At 42.7% G+C, this 20,686-nt stretch overlaps 1 protein-coding gene across 1 annotated transcript in view; it reads right to left on the bottom strand.

Moving 5' to 3' along the window:
• Adamts18 (ADAM metallopeptidase with thrombospondin type 1 motif 18) overlaps positions 1-18,393 on the bottom strand; it is a 135,537-nt gene extending 117,144 nt beyond the window's left edge. The window contains exons 1-2 of the mRNA XM_051201501.1: positions 17,925-18,393; positions 14,791-15,104 (exon numbers count right to left, since the gene is read on the bottom strand). Coding sequence (XP_051057458.1) covers positions 14,791-15,104; positions 17,925-18,204 — 594 coding nt within the window. The 5' untranslated portion in view covers positions 18,205-18,393. The remainder of the gene's footprint in view (positions 1-14,790; positions 15,105-17,924) is intronic.
• Between the last annotated feature and the right edge of the window lie 2,293 nt (positions 18,394-20,686).

Below are 20,686 nucleotides of genomic sequence, written 5' to 3'. Positions count from 1 at the left end.
CTGTGGAAAATGTCACCTCCACCCAAAGAATGTGTGCACATGCACATATGCCACAGAGGAAGCACAAAGGCCATATGACAATGTCTGGGAGTCCATTCTGCCATGTGGGTTCCAGGCATTAAGCTCAGGTTGCCTGGGTTGGCTGCAGACACGCAGACACCTTTGTCTACTGGGCCATTTCATCTGCCCTACTTTTTCTTATTACATTTTATTTATTTTAATGTTATTTTTGTAGTCCTGGGGAGTTTACATTTATGATGTTACTACTCTACCCTCATATTAAAGTACTGTAGAATTTAGGAATACTTTAATTTTATAATCCCATGGCTTAATATGAAGGGAAATACCAAGGATTGCCTAATTATCTATTAAATACATAGTGGCTAGGATTTTATGTTTTGGGTTAGGGATGGATGGATGGGTGGGATAAGGGACATGCTGGGGACAGAGGGAGAAATGTTAGCTACTAATAGTCAGGAATGAAAATACCAAAGAGTCTTTCACTTTGCTTACCAGGTATAGTTCTAAAGTAATGGAGAAATTCAGACTATGCTGTGAGTTACATAAGCATCCAGATCTCACCACTGGCAAGGATGACACTGCTTTAGAGACTAAGTCAGTGAGTATGTTTGTGCACAAGCACTGGCTGGGTTCCATAGCTTCTGCATCCCAACTAAAGCAGAGTTTCAAGTACCACAGTTATCTCAAAAGAAGCAACTGCATGCAAGTCTAGCTTATATCGACAGGATGCTCTAATTCAGCTTCACAGGGGTATCAGGGAAGAACATGGTCAAGGCACAAGGAGAATATTCCTGTGTTATTCCCAGAACTGCCTAAAGTTCATTCTTATTGGTCAAGAGGATACAGAGAACTTTTAATTTTATCTTAGGAAATCTACTGACATATAAATACAATCTACACTTTAAATTTACATTCATATGATTAGGCTCCTTCCCCCATAGGAAGACAAGGGTAATTTTTATTATAAATATTTTTCTGTTATTTTAAAGATCTGATTATTTTCAGGAGTTTGGGGTATCATGTGAAATTCATAAATAATACACAGTAATTAAAAATTTTTCAGATTTTTTTACCCCTGCTGCCAACCATTCCCAACCTCCAAACTATCCACATACCCTCATCAGCTCCCTCATCCCCCTGTACTAATCCACACAGGCTCAGCAGGCTCCCATTTATCTATGCAGTATCAGCAGTCACCTAACCCTACTCCACTGCACTATTCATACACTCGCAGCAGTGTATCCCTCAAAGGCACTGGTTTCATAATCAAACTTTTAAAGCATGGCTATGGTGCTCAAAAATGTGCCAGCTTTGAGTTTTGGATTTGGAGATTAGAGGTACTTAGCCAGTAAAGCCAATGCAAGTATTCTGAAATTTAAAAAAGCAACCACAGCAAAACTACAAAATCTGAAACCTTCCTGGTATCAAATATCTTGGGTAAAGGATTCTCAAACTGCCTGAACACATTAATCTTGCTAAAATTAATAGCATGCAAACTCCAAAAATTCCAGTTTCATATAAATCTATTTTGTTAACCAAACCATTGTGTATTAGGGCTGTCTCAAACTATGATCTACGGGGGACCCCTGACTATGACACACTTTGGGCTGGCACAATTGGGGGTACTTAATAGGTAGAGGCCTGGAATGCCCCTGAGTGCACAATGAAACATAGATATCACCCCCCAGGGGAAAAAATCAAGTATATAAGGAAACTGGCTGCTTCTGCTAGATCCATGATATTATATGGAGTTCTCTAGAGGGACAAAACCAATAGTATATGTGTAAATGTGTGATAAAAATGGACCATTAGATTGGCTTACACTATAGGGACTGAAGAGTCCAACAATAGCTATCTGCTTACTGAAGAAATAGAACTAAGAAATTGCTCAAGAAAGTCAGGTGCTTCCACAGTTCTTAATTTGCACTGAAAACCAAGAAGATCCATAGGGAGCCATTGGTTTTGTGTTCCTATTAGAAGGCTGATCAAGCTGGATTGTCTGCTAACAGAACACAGGGAGATACATAGGTTTTTCTCCAGACTTTTTATTTCTAGGCCATCAATGGATGATGCCACCAACTTTGATGGTGGGTCTTCCCTCCTCAGCTGGTCCTGTCTGAAAATGCCCTCTCAGCATATCCCTCTTCCTCTTAGCCCCAGTGATGTCTGCTCACAAACTAGACCTGGATTAAAAGGACTTGTCTGATAAGGTTAGAACTTCCCAGAATGTCCCCATGTAAAGCCCACCTGATTTGGAACCTTATATCTACAAAATCTCATACTTGTAGCATCTAGGATCATTGACAGAGCATACCACTGGAAGAGGGAATGTGTACAACAGAGGCCAGGCCATCCTGGACCTTTGTCCTTTAATATAACAGCTCACTTTTCCTTCGAAGTCACAACTTTACAGACAAGAAAACTAAACTCCCAGACTGTCCACTTATCCCCCCAGAACATCTCCATGTAGTATTTCTACAAATTCCTGTGAGTCTGAAGTTATTTTAAAATCAAATGTTAGGGCTTGGAAATGGCTCAGTGGGCAAAACATGAACACTTGCATTCAGATCCCCAGAACCCACATACAGCCAGTGCAGTAGCATGTAGCTGCAATTCCTTTTATTGTTATTGACAGGAAGCAAAGACTGGAGGTTTGAGGGACAGATAGTTTGGTGCAGGCAGCAGTAAAAAACAAGTGATCTCAGTACATTGTCACCTATATTATATGAGGTCACTGGCGGGGTCCAAGATCTAACACTAATGCACAAACTGACTTAGTAGAACCCATTCTATATGGAGAGATAACTTGCCCAGCCTAGACACAGGGTTGTGTGGCATGGGGAGGTGCCTTGGTCCTGCCTCAACTAGATTATGGGACAGACTTAGTAGACTTCCTAGGATAGGCCTTACCCTCTCCATGGAGCAGATTGGAGGAGGAAAATGAGGGGAGGGGAAGGAGAGGAGGGAAGGGAAACTGGGATTGAAATGCAAGATAAATGAATAAAAATTCCATATTAAAAATTAAAACAAAAATGAAAACAAATGATCCTGTTTCAAGGTAGAAACTGAGGTCCAACATTTGAGGTCTTCCTCTGACCCTCACATGTGCAGGGCATGACCTTTTCCCCCTCATCTTTCACACAAAATAAGTTTTTAAAAATAAAATGTTATCCAAAAGAATAATTTCCTCAAAATCGCATTGCCAGTGAGTAAGAGACTGAGTCAGGCTTCCAAATCCCCCCACCCTTTTAACATGTCATTCTGACATCTTAAGCTGTTATGCAAGCTATTTCTGAGATTCTGACTTGTCTAAAGTCCATGGTATTACCTAGACTGAGACTTTCAAACTTGACTTTGCTTCAAGACTACCTGGGGAATCTTTAAAAGCTACTCACGTCTTGGCCTCATCTTCAATCTTTCTGTTTTTGTGGGTCTGGATGGGTATCTGAACATGAGCATCCATGGTTTTCCAGCTGTTCATACTAAAATCCACTCACTGTTCTAGAATTCTTTTATTATTCACAAATAGCAGTGTTATACATGTAACATTAAGCACCAATTTGTATTTGTCTTACACACAAAAGGAATCCTTTTACAAATAGATCTATCTTATGCCTATGAGTTTTACTGTAAAGCAATAGCTGCAAAACTCAAACCTCCTAAGAAGCTGCAGAGATGGGTATTCTCATACTACAACATGAGAGGGCATGTAAGCAATATTTAACTTCAATCCTATCTTTGACATGCATAAAACAGACTCCCAGACTTATCATCTACTATACAAAGGATTTGTGGTCATGTCTTCTCATAGAGAAATCAATGTTCAGTTACTCTGCACATACCTCCTGGAAGTGGTAAAATACAAAATATGGACAAAGAACTGTAGGATCACAGGATGACCTTAGGACACTGCTGCTCTGTTATAGAACCTGGCAAGCCAGCAGACATAAACCCCTTTCCAAGCTTATCTCAATCTCTTTCAAGTGCCATCCCTCAAAGGAGGATGTGCACATAGTTGGCTCCTCATAAATTAGTGATGTCCACATCTAATTTATATGAGAAGACAAGCCCCCTTGACTGACACTGGTAAAAGGGGCAGATCAAATATTTCAAAGTTGAGTGGCATGAATAAGCAATCAAAAGAATTCTACTGAAAGTAAAATCCTTAGATACTTCAAAGGCTCCCTTCAGGAGAGGTGACCACTCTATCCAGGCAGAATGCTCACTAGACCTCTATTAGAGCATTCAAGTATATTCTTCTCTATAACTGCCTAAGAAAACCGTGGGAACAAGCTTTCTTGGGAGTAACTAGATGTAACCAAACTCCTGGGTTTGTAGACAGTGTTGTGTATGAACTCCAAACAAATATTTTTGGTCATGAAAGCCTTAATGTGTAGTACTATCATTAGGCCTGTTTATATTTGGACTTCAAGATTTAATCAGCGCCATTTTCCCTTTGAATTGTTTATTGCTTATGGTGGGAAATCATGCAATTTTCCAGCACATGTGTTCTGCTGGAGGGAACTCTTTGAAGCCACTGTCTTGGACCCATGCAAAACCAAAGGAAGTGAATTCTCATCAACTTTTCCTATTGGACAATTAAGGTTCTAGTGACAATGACACTTGGTGGCACATGCCAATAAAAAAGCATATAAATCCCTGACCATAACTAATATACTGTATCTGATATGTCACTGTTTCATAAGGAGTAGTATTCTACTCTCAAATCCCTCTCTCAATAAAATACAGTTCTGAGCAACTGAGATTCTTGAAGATACATGCAATTTTTTTATAGCAACAGCAAAAGAAAAAAATGAAAATGAAACAAAAATATTAGATGTAAGCATATTAACCAAGGCTTGGGGATCATCTTTAAAGAAGAAGGTAGAAAGAGACAGAGAAATGAAACGATGTTTTCTGGACACAATAGGACTGTTACAGATATGAGCCCACAACAGTTATGACAATATGAACATGAGTTGTGTAAGCTCAAGCCAGACAAAACAGCAAAGCAGAGGGGAAAGGTAAGCATGACACCCAGCCTCTAGCTGAGAAGCTATTGGCAATGGCCAAGTAAGGAAGAACTGAGAGCTTTGAAGTATGCGATCTATGGTAGGTTGCTCACATTCAGAGGGATGGCTCCATGCCTAAGAGTATTTGGGCAGCACAGATTGGACTGGATTTCTGCCAGTGTCAGAGGACACCAGGTCAGGTAGGAAGGGAGTAGAGGTCGATCTTGGAAAAGTTAGGGGGGAAGTGAAAATAAGTAAAATTTTAAAAATAATATCAAGGGCAGTCATTTTTCAAAAATCTTACTAACTACCATGTCAAGGATACCTCAGTATAAGTGCCCATAAATATACCCCCCCACACACACACAATAAATTCATAGCACATACAAGGTACAGACAAAATGAGTTGATGAAGAGTTCCAAACTGGTAACTGTCAAGCCCTTTGTTCACTCTGCATCATCCTAGACCTCATCAGCATTAACTTACCTATGAACACACAAAGAAAAAAGAGTTTTGTTTTCTTCTTGTTTTGATGAGCAGAGCCATTAAGTCAATGAAGTCTCAAGTCTTATAGAAAGGTGGAGACAAATAAAGCCTAGATCCCCGTACATTTGTCCTTAGCCATGCTACATCTCTGGTATTAGGGATCAATAAGTTAGGTGAGATGAATAAATCAGGAACCCAAGAAAATGTCTGAATCACCTGGAACTAAGAAGGCCCTATTTGCAGAAGGAAGTCACGAGGAAGAAATTATGGCTGAGAAGATAATTAAGGAGAATATGATTATATTGTTGGATGGTTCAAGCCCAGAATTGCTGAATACCAGCAATCCCAGTAGGAAAGAAGGAAAGAGGAAGAGATGGAAAAAGAGGGAAAAATAGGAAGAGAGAATGGAGGTGAGGAATGATGGAGGAAAAGAAAGTGATCTGGGGAAAAAAGGAATGGGAAAAGGATAGAAAGAATGGATTTAAACCATTCCAGAAAAATGCACATTTATATACATAAACACACAGACACATATGTGTGAGTGTACACATACATATGTTGTCTATACATATGTGTCATGTGTGCATGTGATTATATGTGTATATATATATATATGGTAGTTTGAATGAAATATCCCTCAGTCTCAGGTATCTGAACACTTAGTCCCCAGTTGGTGGGGCTATTGGGTAGATTTAAGAGGTGTGGTCTAGCTGGAGGAAGCACATAACTGGGGGCGGGCTTTGAACTTTCAAAAACTCAAGCCATTCCCAGTTCACTCTGCTTTCTGCTTGCAGTTCAAGATGTGAGTGAGGTCTTAGCTGTTCCAGCTGCTGTGTTTTCTGCCTACTGCCTGGATTCCCTGTTACAATGAACTCTCATCTCTCTGGAACCATGAACTCAAATACTCCTTCTATAAGTGGTGTTGGTCATGGTATTTTATCATAGCAGGAGAGAAATAACTAATACTACACACACACACACACACACACACACACACATGCATATATACACAACTTGTTCTAATAACTGCATAGTAAGGGTTATTAATGCAAACATTTACTTACAAAAGCACTTGTATTTGGGCAGTTGAAAGAAGACACAGCAAGCAGGAGGCTTTTATAATATTTAAGCACCAGTGAGAATACCAGCATCTAAGATCTAAAGTGACAATGTTTCTCTTTCTTTTTTAGCCAGGTACTTCAAAAAGACATAGAAAAGTACACACAGTAGTTCAGGTCCTACTTCCAAATATTCTACCGGTTCTGCATAAAACCTGGGAGTTCATATTGAATAAAACAAACAGTTTCAAAAATGGCCCCAGTGGGTGCTGACTGGTATCTTTCAACTTTTGTACTGAAGTGTGGCATCACATCATACTGGCACTCAGAAATTTGGGGACCTTAACAAATCTGATTTTTAAGGCAGAGAACTTCTCATGCAGGGGGAACTGTCTTGAACACACATACAGGGTATTTCTCATGACCAAATATTTGTGAGCCCCACAAGTGAGATCCTATCCACACCGCGAACTCACAGTGAAGAAGTCAAACCCACAGAGGGTGAGTGATGTACGTGGCTGTGCCGTAGTAAAGGGAAGAGCCAGCTCTTCAGATCTGAAGACAGAAATCTGTGATCTCTGTGTTGACCCTCTTCCTCATCCCCACCCTGACCTCAGCCATCTTCCTTCTTTTATTCTTTCTTACTTGATAAAATGTTTCCTTTCCCTACAAGATCCCCGACCTTCACACCAACAGGGTTGCCAACACCAAAGAAATCCTTTTCCTGTTCTGACAGGCCTGCCTGGAAAGGCTTCAGGACAGGGGGGGAAAGAGTTCAATGGACATTTCCTGCCCAGACCACCTCCTAGTTCAAAGTCAACAATCAAGGAGAGAGCAGCTACTGTGTGACAAGTTCAGCACTTACCACCAGTCTCCCATACGTGAAAATCCCGATGCCCTGGGATGCCAGGATGCCCAGGATGCTCAGGATGCCCAGCCTAGGACCCCAGAGTCATGATGGGCAAGACAATGATCCAGAAAGAGTGGTACTTAGTGGCCTTCCAGCTCTCAGGGGAGACCCCAGGCGTGCCTTTAGCTACTTTAGAGTCCAACTCCTTGGCAAGAACTTTGGTCTTTGAAATTTTTTTTTTTTTTAAATTTGGTTTGGCATTTTGCTCAAAGCTTTATGAAAAGCAAATAATTCTCTTCACAAATCATGTCTTAGGAGAACACAGAGGAGAGAAGCCAAGAAAATAAAAGGGTCTTTTTTTACCCTTGATGAATTGAATAATAGCCTAAGAAAACATCTTTGATTTGGGTCAGCCTATATTAAAAAACATGTAAATACAACCCAGCCTAATCTGTAATTTCACATGATCCTCTCAAGTGACCATAATGTTCCAAGGGGGTAGATGTAATTCAGCAACCCCTGCTAGCTAACAAGGTCCACAAAAGCAACAGAGCCACAGCTAAGGGCATTTAACTTCAGCCCCTTTATGAATGGAAATTGGCTTTGTAAAGATGACATGGCAAGCAGTGACCAGTGACAGACAACTCAGTGACAGCTTTCTAAGTTGTAAAATACTTTTGAAAAGGAGACATCAAAGCTCCCTACCGCCTATTCAAAGACAATGGCTCAAAAGCTCCTTGCAGGGACCCAGACTTTCCTGAGAATGGTCACTGCAGCACTCACAGGCTGCAAAGGCCACCACTAAAGAAAAGACACAATGGGCATCAGGGCAGCTAGCCATGGGGTGGACAAAGGAAAGGGAAAGCAAAGGAAAGCAAGCAGCAGCGTTGGATGGTGCACTGGGCATCCAGGCTGGAAAGGATTCTTGAGGCAGCCTTGGTGGTAGTACCCACTCTGCTGGGAGCTGGTGATACAGTGCACAGCCAGGACAATGAGCCAACACCAGACAGAAGGTTCAGCAGCAACAACAAAGCAGCTTTCACTCGTGGTCAGCAGGTCTTTGCAGAGATTATCAAACGTCAGCAGACACATGCACTGTAGAGCTGAGTAGACTCACAAGGTCAGTGACTGCTTGAGTGTGTGTGTTGTGTGTGTATATGTGTGTGTGTGAGGGGGTCCACCTGATAACCATGTGAAGAACAGAGCTTGGTCTAGATTGAGTTTATTAAGCAAGAGTACATTTCTCCAACTAGAACAAACCATGGTCATCAGAGAGGTCAGGTACCAGTAAAATGTAAATGACCTTAGGCCTGGCAATTGTCCTTTACACTGAAAAAGGGAGCCCTGATATAAGATGTCAGCCAGAAGTACAGTTTTAAAACAGGTGGATTGGTCAGGCCAGTATCGACTCCATGTCTTAGAGATTGAAAATGCAGGCTAGTGTATTAAAAGATATGAAATGGCTAGGGGGATAGCCCAGTTAATAGAGTGCTCAACTCACACAATATCCTGGGTCCAATCTCCAGTATCACATAAAAGCCAGTTATGATACCTCTGGGGGTCAGGAGGATCAGAACTTCAAGTTCATCCTCAGTTATATAGAACATAACAGTTGCACACAACCTGGGCCACATGGGGCATTCTCTCTCTCTCTCTCCCTCATGTGAGTGTGTGTGTGTGTGTGTGTGTGTGTGTGTGTGTGTGTGTGTGTGTAAGATGCCGATGTTAACATGGGCTTCATGAGAAGAGAGGTGAAATGGGTCTGGATGTAGCTCAGTTGAGAGTTATGTACCAGCCCAGCATGCACAAAATCCTGAGCTTAATCCCTAACAATACAGAAAAAGCAGACATGGTGGTGCCTTTGGTGTTTCAGCATTCAGGAAGTGGGGGCAAGAGGATCAAAGTTCACAGTCATCCCCAGCTACATAGTAAATGTGTGCACAGTCTGGGTGCTTAACTCTGTTTAAGCCTAGTGACCATGGAACTCTTATCCCTAGAGTTTTCTCCACACTTAGGACACAATAGACAATTGGGAAAGCACCGTGTTCATGGATGACTTGTCACCTTGAACCTACACAGAGATGTTCTTTAAGGAGGCAAGTGGGAGAAACCAATGACCAAACTTGTTGGACAAGGTTTAAGTTCAAAGAGAAGTAAAGATGTAGTGATGTAGGACTCTTTGACTTCCTGACATGCTGGTGCACTCAGCAGTGCTGAGGGGTGGTGGCTGGTACTACCTGGCCCAGCCTCTTCCTTTTCTGAAGCTATAGCTTGTGAGCTGTTTGCTTCAGAGCTCTGCTGAGCCACAGCTTAGTTCAGGCTAAGATGGGAATTTTCAGGTCTAAGAGCCCTGATGTTCTTGCTCTTGCAGGTGTACTTAAACAAGCATAGCAAGAGTCCTAAACTTACTTAATACATTAGGGTTTTTTGGTGTGTGTGTGTGTGAGAGAGAGAGAGATGAGAGAGAGAGAGAGAGAGAGTAACTAGATTATATACCAAGCATGGACTTTGTAGATGTCAGTGTCCTATTACAATGCCAAAACATTAGACACTAGCCTTGACTTGAGAGATGGCTCAGCAAGAGTACTTGCTACAACTGCAGAAGACCTGGGTTTAGTTCTCAGCCCTCACATTGTGGCTCATAACTGCCTGTAACTCCTGTTCTAGGGAAGCAAACTTGATCATCTGTCCTCTTTAGACACTGCATGCACACAGTGCACATATGTGTCTGCAGGTATAAACTCAATACACATAAAATAAAAATAAGTCTTGTTTTTAAATAAAAGGTTAGACACTTCTGTCAGTGCATTAATGATGTCTGTGTCCTCATGCACAACTTAACCTTCTGTGATCAGAGCAATGTCTGCCATGACAGAAGCAATAAACAGCTATTGGATGACAGAAACAGTGAGTTCACATAGCTTTCCTGTACATCCCCAAACACAAGTGCTCACAGTTACTAGTTCTCAAATACTAAAGTACACCAAAGTCATTCAGAAAACGATACATTTCTGGGGCCAAATTCCAGATTGAAGAAAAGGAATCCAAATTTTCAGCATGCCAGACAGAGCTAAGTCAAGTAAGTCATAATCTACAAAGTCATTTTTTTAAAAAAAAAAAAACAAAAAAACAAAACAAAAAAAAGATCCCTAAAGTAGAATGTTTTAAAACAGTAAAATCTTTGCAGATAGATATGGCCTGATAGAAAATGGAATTAAAAAAGACAGGTGAGTATCCAGGGTTGGTTACAGTTTCACAGCCAAGTGAGTTCTCCTTCCAGTAGCCTCAGCTTGCCTGCTGCCATGACCTTCCTCCTCCCCATTGTAGTGGGTAGAGGGAGAGGCTTCATTGAGTAGAAAGGGCACATTTGGCAGGCAGCTATAGACTAGGTTAATATGTAACCCCGTGATTCTGTGACAAATGCTATAGCTACAAATATACTAGCCAAGTTTAAGGTCACAGGTGGAATGAGTAGGGGTGACCCAGACCAGACATTCAGAATTAAAAGCCAAGAATCACATGAAAACTTAATGGTAGGCAAAAATCACTTGCTCCTGTTTTGTTAACTATTGAAAGTAAGGAACAACCCACTGAACTCCTTAAAGTGAACTCTGTTGGCTTGGCATGGTAGCTGTACATTCCAAGAAAGTATTAGAATTATTTTAAGCACTGGGTAATTTTGAATTATTCAGGGAAATCCCCTGCTAGAAAAATTCTAGCTGGGGTGTGTGTGCCTACCTTCCTGTCTATAAGAAGTATATATGTATTTCAGTACCATAATCTTACTACTCTTTGTGTTTTCTTCTGAGGTTTCCCCAACAGTCTAGGTAGAAGCTGGTTTTCCTGCTGGCACTTTGCCAGATCATTTAAAAGTGACTGATTACTTTCCTAATACATTCTGGAAGCACACTGGGAAATGGTTATCACATCTAAAGGGATCCCGAAGCCAATCACCTAGCCCTACTTTCAAAGAAACCCCAGACAGAAGCTTTGCACAAAGGCATTTCTTCTTACAGTGTCATCCATCAGCATCTGGATCAATGGATGAAGAACTGTCATATCTCTGGCATGTTAACTTTCTGATTAGTTATTCCAACAAGTCTATTAGACACAAGTCCATCTGCTGAATGTTTGAACCATCTACAATGTTCTGAATCCATCACTGCAGCTGTCAACTAACCTTAGGGGAGTTATGAGCCTCCCTCTTGACCAAAGGTGCTTGCCAGTATCTGTAGGTAGCTAGAAGAGTGAAGACATGGCCATTTTCTTTTATGTTCATTTCTCACTGCCCCCCTCAATGTGGTGCCTTTAGAGGATTTCACATGACTTGCTTTTTTCAAAACCAAAGAGATGATATCAGAGTTTGATAGTTAGAGTAAGGAGGATACTGAGCTAATAAGAGTGTTCTGCTTAGAATCCTTGTTTATGTCCACTGAGAAAGGAGCACACACCACTATTTAAGTTGAAAACATATATTCTATCTCTTGTCTTTATATAGTAAGGAGGACATTAAAGGGATCATAGAAATAGTCAATAAGCTTAAAAGTGATACTTCACCCTTTAGCCATCAGAAAGATGTAAATTACAATGTGGTATCTAATTCACACCTACAAAATGACTAAGATGGAAAAGGCAGATAGTCCAAATTGTCGACGAGAACGGGAAGCATCCAGAACTTTCCCATATACTATTAAGTGAAGATTGGCATGGCCATTTTGAAAAGCTGATCCACAGCACCTGCTAAAGCTTCACCTATGCCTACCTGGGACACAGCAACTTTACTCTTAGGTATCTATCCCACAGACTGAGAGAACAACAACAAACAAACAAGCCATTATTGGATTTTCACACCAGGAAGTACATTATGGTTCTACTTAAGGAACAAGCATAGATAAACCACACCATTTGTTAAGGCAAAACAGTTACCTCATGTGGGCAGTAAAGAGGGAAGGAACAACTGAAGGTCTTCTTGGGGCTCACAAATATGGTTGTAAACTTTGTGAACATCAATCAACCAAGTTATATTGTTACTTTTTGTCTTTTTCTGTATATACATTTTAACATTTCTATGCAGGTATTACCCTTTAATATGGGTACAAAATGAATATGGATCAGAGTCTTCACTTGCCAGTGAGCTCTATCCTCTCTCATTTTGTTTCTTACTGTTTGGAATTTAAGAATTGCATGGGTATTTGGTGGAGGAATGGGAAAGGAATTGGTAAAATAAAAGGATGGGTAAATAAATTTGACTCTTCCCTACCTCTTACCTCAAAGGCTCTACCATGGTTAACAAATTAGACCACCAGTGTCAGATACCTAGAGATTGCATTGATCTCAGAAGACGTCTCACATGGCTAATGAGAGACAATCAAGGTCCTATGAGGTCAAGATAACTAAGTCTGTACACTTGACTCATTGAAAAATAGGGATAACCTGGGCTTCCACAGGACAGGACTTAATGGCAGTTGCTTCTTTCATACTTGTGAAAACTGGACAACTTTAACCTATTTCATTCTTCTGCCTTGCATGGGAATTTGTTCCCAGTTCAAATGTGAACCCACTTCTTCACTAGAAAAGATCACCTGATGTCTCTTCATGAGAAAACTGATCAGAATTCCTGCTACCCACAAAGAGCAGAATTCCAAGTACTGAATGTGGAGGCCACATTTTGTAAAAATAAGAAAAGCCAGAGACCAAAGGAGCACTTCACACATAAATCATTTCCTTTCTATAGCCCTGGGACAAAATTTCTCCTGTTACTACTATTTTATTACCTTTTAAGTTTTTGTTTATTTTGTATAGATGTGTATATGTGTGGGTTTGTGTGTGCCACACCATCTATGCAAAATTCAGAGGAGTTGGTTCTTTTCTTCCATTAAATGTGTCCTAGGGATTGAACTCAGGTCACGAGGCTTGGCAGCAAGCATCTCTACCTACTGAGCCAATGTGTAGGCCATAGTTCCAGTTTTAGAGATGAGGAACTAAGGTATGAGAACCCACTAGGTTAGTGCTGGTTTGATATCGAGAACCTGAGCTTCTTGCTGTTAACTGGTAGTATTTGGAATGAGATGCTCTAAGACCCTGTGGTGGAGTGAGTAATCCTTGAGGACTTCTGGAAATCGGGACAGGCAAAGAGAAGGAAACACAAGGAGAATGTGAGAAACCAACAGAATACTCACCACAATATAACAATGAAGGAAAACTAAGATGCATCCATGCATGTGTGAGCACACATGTGCATAACCATGTCATAACACTTAGGGAATTGTTGAGCCAGGCATCATTCAAATGAATGTAGATTAGTTGGGAATTGCTAACTCACTGTTTTATTTTGCAATTTAAATACACTAAAGAATATAGTGACTGTGGTTATGGTTTTGGCTGGATTTCAGGACTACACTGTAAAAAAAGAAAAGTTGTAACTGAAAAGTCTTAACCAGTGAAGAATAGCATAGCCCTCATTCACTCCAAGTCCACTCCCAAAACCACACCTCTTGCTTAGCCAAGCTGCAGCCCACATGTACATCACCAACTAACTCCCAACTGGGCTTTCTCACATTTTCCTTTTTCCTGCCATGCCACAGCATGATCACCATGCATCTCCAATAGCAACTCTGCTGTCAGTCTGAGACATTTTTCTACTGCAACATAAAATGCAAGCCTAGGATGTCATTTACTGCCTTATATATTTGATTGGATTCTGAGTATCAATTACATGGATATTCTTGGCCTGGTGTTTGACACAGAAAGATTATAGAGAACGGAAATCATGCTTGTTCCAAGTGCCTTTAAATGCCTGCCTCCCAGGGTGCCTCATAGTATCCTGATCAGTCCAGACACACCACCCCACATTCTAAGAGGATGCCTTCTGTAAAAACAGTTTTTTAAAAGAAAAACAAAAGACCCCATTCCATCAAGTTGAAGGTAGGTTAACTCCAGCTGCTGAATGCAATTTTAGGTTGAAATGCTGTTTTCCCCATTGGAAGCAATGGAGATGCATGTAGGCTGTTAGATTTATAGAATTCCTGGTCTCCCAAGACTTTGCAAAGCGAATGGCATCCATCAAATTAATTTCCTTGGGGATAGTCTCAAACATGGAGAATGAAAGGGCCAGACCATTAAACATCAAAAGAATGCTCTAAATGCTCATTAAAGTTCTATTACATTTTCTTTCTCTCTTTCTTTTTCTTTTTTTTTTTTTTTGAGAGCAGATTAATTTAATTGAGAATATTATACATATCAAAGCTGACAGCGTGAATATGTGGAATTGGCTGGAAGAGAGCTTAATGCTGCAGACATCTGTTCTTTAAAGTTATATAAAACACGAGAAGCGTGAGCTCCATTAGACTGAGACAGACTTACCAAGCCGGCACACGTAGATACAGCAACAGAGGAGGAGCTGTCATTTCTGATAAATCCCTGATACAAACACTGCTGCACCTCAGGCTCCCGAGTCTCTGAAGCACCATCCTTTCCAAGAACCTGGACTATAAAGTGACTGCTCAAAATCGCCGAGGGCTTCAGCTCTAAGTGTAGATCCTGTCCAAATGCTGAAAAGTGGTAGTGCAGGGAGCTGCTGGCACCACGTGCCGATCGCCTTTTCCTGCTGTGCAAAATGTCGTGTGAGACATATGACCCGTCCGAGTCCACTTCTATTGGTGTGACAAAGACGTAATCTGTAATGGAAGAATTTAGCTGTCAACACCCAGGGCCCAAGATGCCAAAGGGTCAGTTTCCAAAAGGCTGCCCCAGGGCTCACAAAAATAGTTTGTTCCGTGCACCTAACAGTAAAGAGAACTCAGAGACATCCATGCTTATGCGCATTGCATTCTGTGCAACCAGGCTCTTCCAGCTTTAACTCCTATAGAGCCTACAGCTGGGCTCAGTGGTAGCTCAAGTGGTAGCACTTGTCTAGCATTAAAAAAAAAAAAAATCCTACAGTATTCAGTATGAAAAGAAATACAGGATCTCTTCATGCATTAGCCATGGAGCGTCTGTATGTAAATGTTTATTATTATTGACAAAAAATCATCAATATAAAGCCACAAAGGTTAGTAAGTGAGAAAATTTCTTCTGGGGTTTTGCTAGCCTTGTGTCGGTTGAACTGATGATAGAAACTTTTCTGGAGTTGTTTAAACTGCAAATAAGTCAGAGTGTGCAGTTTCTGATGATCCCTCAGCTCATTAACAAGGGGCAGTCAAACCCCTTTTCCAGGGTTACTTCACATGACAATGGGAACTTGGACACTTGGCTCTCCTTTACTGTTTCAAGCGGCTTCCACTGGGGACTCTCCTGTTTAATCTGAGGCCTAAAGCACAACATAGACAGAAACCTGCCTCCAAACCATCAAAAGTATCCTAGATAGAGGCTGATGTTTCAAACTGCTCAGACATGTTGGAGGGGGCGTGGTGGATCAGGAACACCTGGAAAGGCATGTTTTAAAATGCCTTTCCCCTGGCTCCCCTGAGCAGCACTAATTGCTCTATGATCTGGGGATGTGTGTGGGGGTGTGGACAGCTAGGAAACAATTTGCTCTGGGAAAGAGCAAAGTCTGTACACTGCTTTCTTTCACAAAACATTGGACTTGAAAAGCATGGTCCCAGAAGATGATGTGGAGAATGCCCTGTGCACAAAAAAAAAAAAAAAAAAAAAAAAAAATTCTGGGTTTCCACTTTCGAGGCACAGAATGGGAAACTAATCTGGAAAGTGTTTAGAAAGATTCCGAACAACTAAGAGGCATGTTTGAGTCACTTGGGCCCTTGGTTTCCAGAAGAGAAAAGGAAAAGATAAAAAAAAAAAAAAAAAAAGAAAAGAAAAGAAAAGAAAAAGAAAAGAAGTTTCCCTTGAACAGTCAACAACAATGAAATGAAACATTTAGGAGATGCTAAGGAATCAGGAAGTCTCTTAGTGGGTAGGAATCAATATGCTACATTCTAATTATATTTTAATTAGGCTCACATTAGCAAAGAAACCCCAACATTACAATGTGTCCTGTTTCTTGCTGGACTGTTTGTGACTTGTAAGGCTCTTTCACCACCTTCTCTCCTTTAAACTAGAAGTATCCTATCATTGACATATTTTTCAGAAAATAAAAGGAAAAATGTGTTTCCCTAAAAATTGAATGGGGCACGTTTTAGTTCTCAAACATTACTGATATGCGGCTCTGCAGGTATTTAGCTACGAGTTTGTTTCCAAATGGGGAACATACAGGCTGTTGGTTATATTCAGTCCTGTTTGGGAAAGGGGGCAGTGAGAGCTCCCTTGATAAGAATGATGTGTTGTGTCCGCTCAGGTGCTTACAGGGGCTGGGGAATGTAGCTCAGTGGGTAGAGTTCTTGCCAAACATGTATGAAGCTCTGGGTTCAGTCCTCAGTATATAAACCAGGTATGTCAGGCATTCCTGTGAAGCCAGCATTAGAGAGACAGGGTAGGAGTGTCCTCAAGTTAAGGTCATCTTCTCTGTATCTAGACTTTGTGAGACCCTGTCCCCCAAAACAAAACAAAGAAGTCCTTAGAGGCCATGCCTGGAACAGAAAGGCTTGATGGCCATTAGATCCTGGTGAACAGGGGGGAGTTTTAGGAACTTCTGACTGGCTCTGGGTCGACAAAAGGTAGAGTTGACAAGAGTGTTTTTCTGGGTCTCTTGTCCTCTCACTACCCATTCCCTGAAAGCCTTTGCCTGTAATTCTGCTACTGTCCAGTCCCTGGCATCTGGACAAGAGGACTCAGTCCTACAAAGATGACAATTTTAGAATCCAGAGAAATCCATGTTGGCCAATAAGGTCTTGCTAAAGAGCCTGGGGCAAACATGAACTGTTCTCCGGCAGCTGGTGGGAAACACTGACAAGGGTTTCCCTCTCTGGGAGTACTGTGGAGTTAATAAATGAGAAAAGACCAAGTGTATTCTGGACCTTTGAAGCTGGGGAACGTGGGGGGGGGGGAAGGCGGGGGAAGGGGGCTTAAAGCACCTTGTGCTAGCACTTTCCACAAAAAAGGTAACTTTGGGTATCCACGGCACAATGTCAGTGAAGAGAGAAGGAAAGGACAATGGGACAGTGGCTGGAGGGAAAACTGGGGCTCACTCCCTCTCAATCTCAGCTACAACTAGTTTCTGTGGCTTTCCCAGGGGAGGAAGGAAACGAAGGAGCCTTTTATCAATTCCCTACTTGGTGCCCACTTCCTTTCTAATTTCTTACCTAACTTCGTATTATTTTTCTTAACAAGCCATCTGTGAAGAAGGGAAATTATTTTCTCATCTATGTGACTCGCAGCTTGAGGCACTGATTTTCTGATAACTTCACAGACCTTGCCACACTTCCCCTCTCCAACCAGCATACACCTGCCAGGTTAGGAGAAGGAGATGTGCCTGTTTTTTTGTTTTTGTTTTTGTTTTTTTTTTTTTCATTTCTCTCAAAGAGTGCCAGGGGCGGGGTGGGGGGTGGGGAGCCCTTGTGGGATGGCGGAGTACAGAGATAGAGAGTAAATACAATACGAACCATCATTTAATCCGCTGCCACCGCTGCTGCTGTCACTGGCTAAGGCGACGGCCACCGACGCACAGCAGAGGCAGCACAGCTGGAGCGCCTGCAAGAGAGAAAAAGGTGACACCCGCGTGTGAGCAGCGCCCCAGGTCCGGCGCCTCCCTGGTCCCGGCTGTGCGGCTCGCCCCTCGGTGGTGGCACCTGCCTTGGCCAGACGCCTTAGTCCCGCTGGACCCCAAGGCGGCCCGGGACCCGCAGCCCGGAGGGCGCACGCGAACAGGAGGGCGCACTCCATGGTCAGGTGCGGACGCGGTGACTGCTGGAGGCGCGCATTGTCCCCAAGGGCCGCGGAGCCCCAGGTGCGGCGCCAGGTGAGAGTCGCTTCTGCGACTCACATGGCAGCGCGGGAGCCAGTGAGCCTCTTCCCGGCTCCGACTGCGCGGTCCTGCTGCGCTTCTGGGTGCAGGGGTCTCCCAAAGTCGGGTCTGCAGCGCCTTTGGCGGGGAAGCTCTGCCGGTGATGACCGTGGGTCTGCTGAGCGCGTGTCGATGTCGGGGTGATTGTCTGCGGCTTGCGTAAAGCAGCGCCAGCTGGCTCCCCCAGCGCGCCCAAGCCAAACGCCCGCCTCTCCTCCGCTCAGTGATTGGCGACCCGAGGCTTCCCTGGGCTCGTCCGAGCTCCTGTACTGCAAAGGGCGTGGGATTCCTGGGCCTGGGCTCCGAGGGAGGGGAAGGAGGGGGCGGAGAGGTTGGGTGGGAGTTAAGGGGAGGGAGGGACGACGCACAGCCAGGGGAGGGAGGGCAGCGCTCAGGGTCCGCCTTGGGATCCTAGCTTAGGAGCACGTAAAGATGAGCTGAGGAGCTGAGAAACTGGAGGCTCAGGTAAGGGGTGTGACTTCTGGACAAGTCTACTGGAGATGGCGAAGAAACCCAGAGTTCGCTGGAAACTTTCTGCAGTTTTCTCTTTTGCAGAAACCCCGGCCTTGCCCTGACCAGGTGGCATTCCCGAACCTTTGATAAGGAGATGTGCAACCTGAAGTTTGGATGCATTCAAGATCACCCAACTGCCCAGAATTCCACCAGTAATTAGCATATCTAGGGCAGCTTGCAGAACGAACAGTGAGCTGTGGATAACTGGTCATGGTCTCTGGTATATGAAACAACCCCTACCCCAGCTCTGAGGTGACCTTCCCAGTCTCTCTCTCTCTCCTACAAATTAAATCTTGTCCCCAGATACCCAAACCTCTTTACACTGGCCCTAAGAAACAGAGCTTGTGTGGACAGGAGGCACCTCCTATTCTGTATGGCCACCCATTTACTCAATGCATTTATTTGGGTTTTTGATCTCTACAGTTTGTAGTGAGAAAAACAAAATAACTCTCTCACCGACCAGTGATAAAGACCTTCATTGGACAGCTCAGCTACAGCAAAATACAGAAGCATGCAATCACAAATACCATTAAAGAGCACGAACAGAGTCTTATGGACTCCAGTCCGAGTGGGAAGATGGGGGTGTGGGGGATGGGGGGTGGGATGGGGGACTTGTCAGATATGAGACATGTAGAGCTTTTGAAGCAGGAAAGGTATTGGCCATGGTGGAAGCATCAAACAGGCCAGAGACAAAAACATCAGGTGACTGGATGAGGAGGGCCCTGTAGTGTTGGAAGAGGTGTGCAAAGTATGCAGATATATAGGTGACTCTGTGTTGTGTGTGGGTAGTAGGCAATATCAGTTCCAAATATCAGCCAGTGGGAAGCCTGCTGGGCACGCACAGCAACCAGAGGTACTGAGGCAAGCAGAGAGGACACAGGTTACTGTCGCCATCATCAGGGTGCAGAGCAAGGCTGGTAATAGAAGGAGACAGCCCTGTTCAGCCCCCTAAATACCATTTAAAGGAGGGTCTTGTCAATCTTAGAAAAAGTGATAGGTCAATATGCATAGTCTAGTTCATTGAGTGCAATGGTAAATGATAAACTTGTACTGTAGAGGCAAATGTGGCTCATATCTACTTCAAGGATGAAGCATGGTTTCAAAATGAGAAAAATCAGGGTTCCGCAATCACTGGGGTTTCCTGTCTTAAAATATGTTTTATAATCATTTAATAAGGAGGCCTTAAAAGTAAGAACATATATTTCTATTCCTTTGTATAATGTGCTATGTGAAATTTGCATATGCACCAAAATTGCCTGTGATGCTGGGCCAGAATCCATTGGGCATGGGACATAGAGATGAGCACCCAGCTGATTGTGACAGGGGTGACTTAATGCATTAGGTGACTTCAAAGAACTGGAGAATGAAGGAAATTAGATACCACAGACATGCAGAAAACAAAACAAAATACCCCAAAAAACAAACAAACAAAAAAACAACCCACCATGTCACTATAGACTGAGCAAAGAAAGGAGACTGGGGTCAACAGTGCTGCAGGTCACAGCACCAAGCAAACAACAGGGACACTTAGTCTATCCACAATCACCTGATAATAACTATGCCCCCAGCAAGTGTTCTTCCACAGACTAGGATGAACTTGCAAGGCACCTCTTTTTGTGGCTAAGTTCAAGGCTAGAATCCAAAGGTTATTGTTAGCGGGAATATAGTTCATCCTGTCATGAAAGGTAGGTAACAGGTTACATTGTGTCCATGCCAGGGAAGCAGTGAGATGAATACTGGTGTTCAACTTACCTCCTTTTTATACAACCTAAGATCCAACCAGTATTAGCCCAATCCTCTAGATTGCTAACTGCCACAAAAACATGTCCAGATGTTTATCTATTAGGT

This window comes from Phodopus roborovskii, unplaced genomic scaffold (assembly GCF_943737965.1).
Source record: "Phodopus roborovskii unplaced genomic scaffold, PHOROB, whole genome shotgun sequence".
Lineage (NCBI taxonomy): Eukaryota > Metazoa > Chordata > Mammalia > Rodentia > Cricetidae > Phodopus > Phodopus roborovskii.
This window is presented reverse-complemented; position numbering and strand designations above follow the sequence as displayed.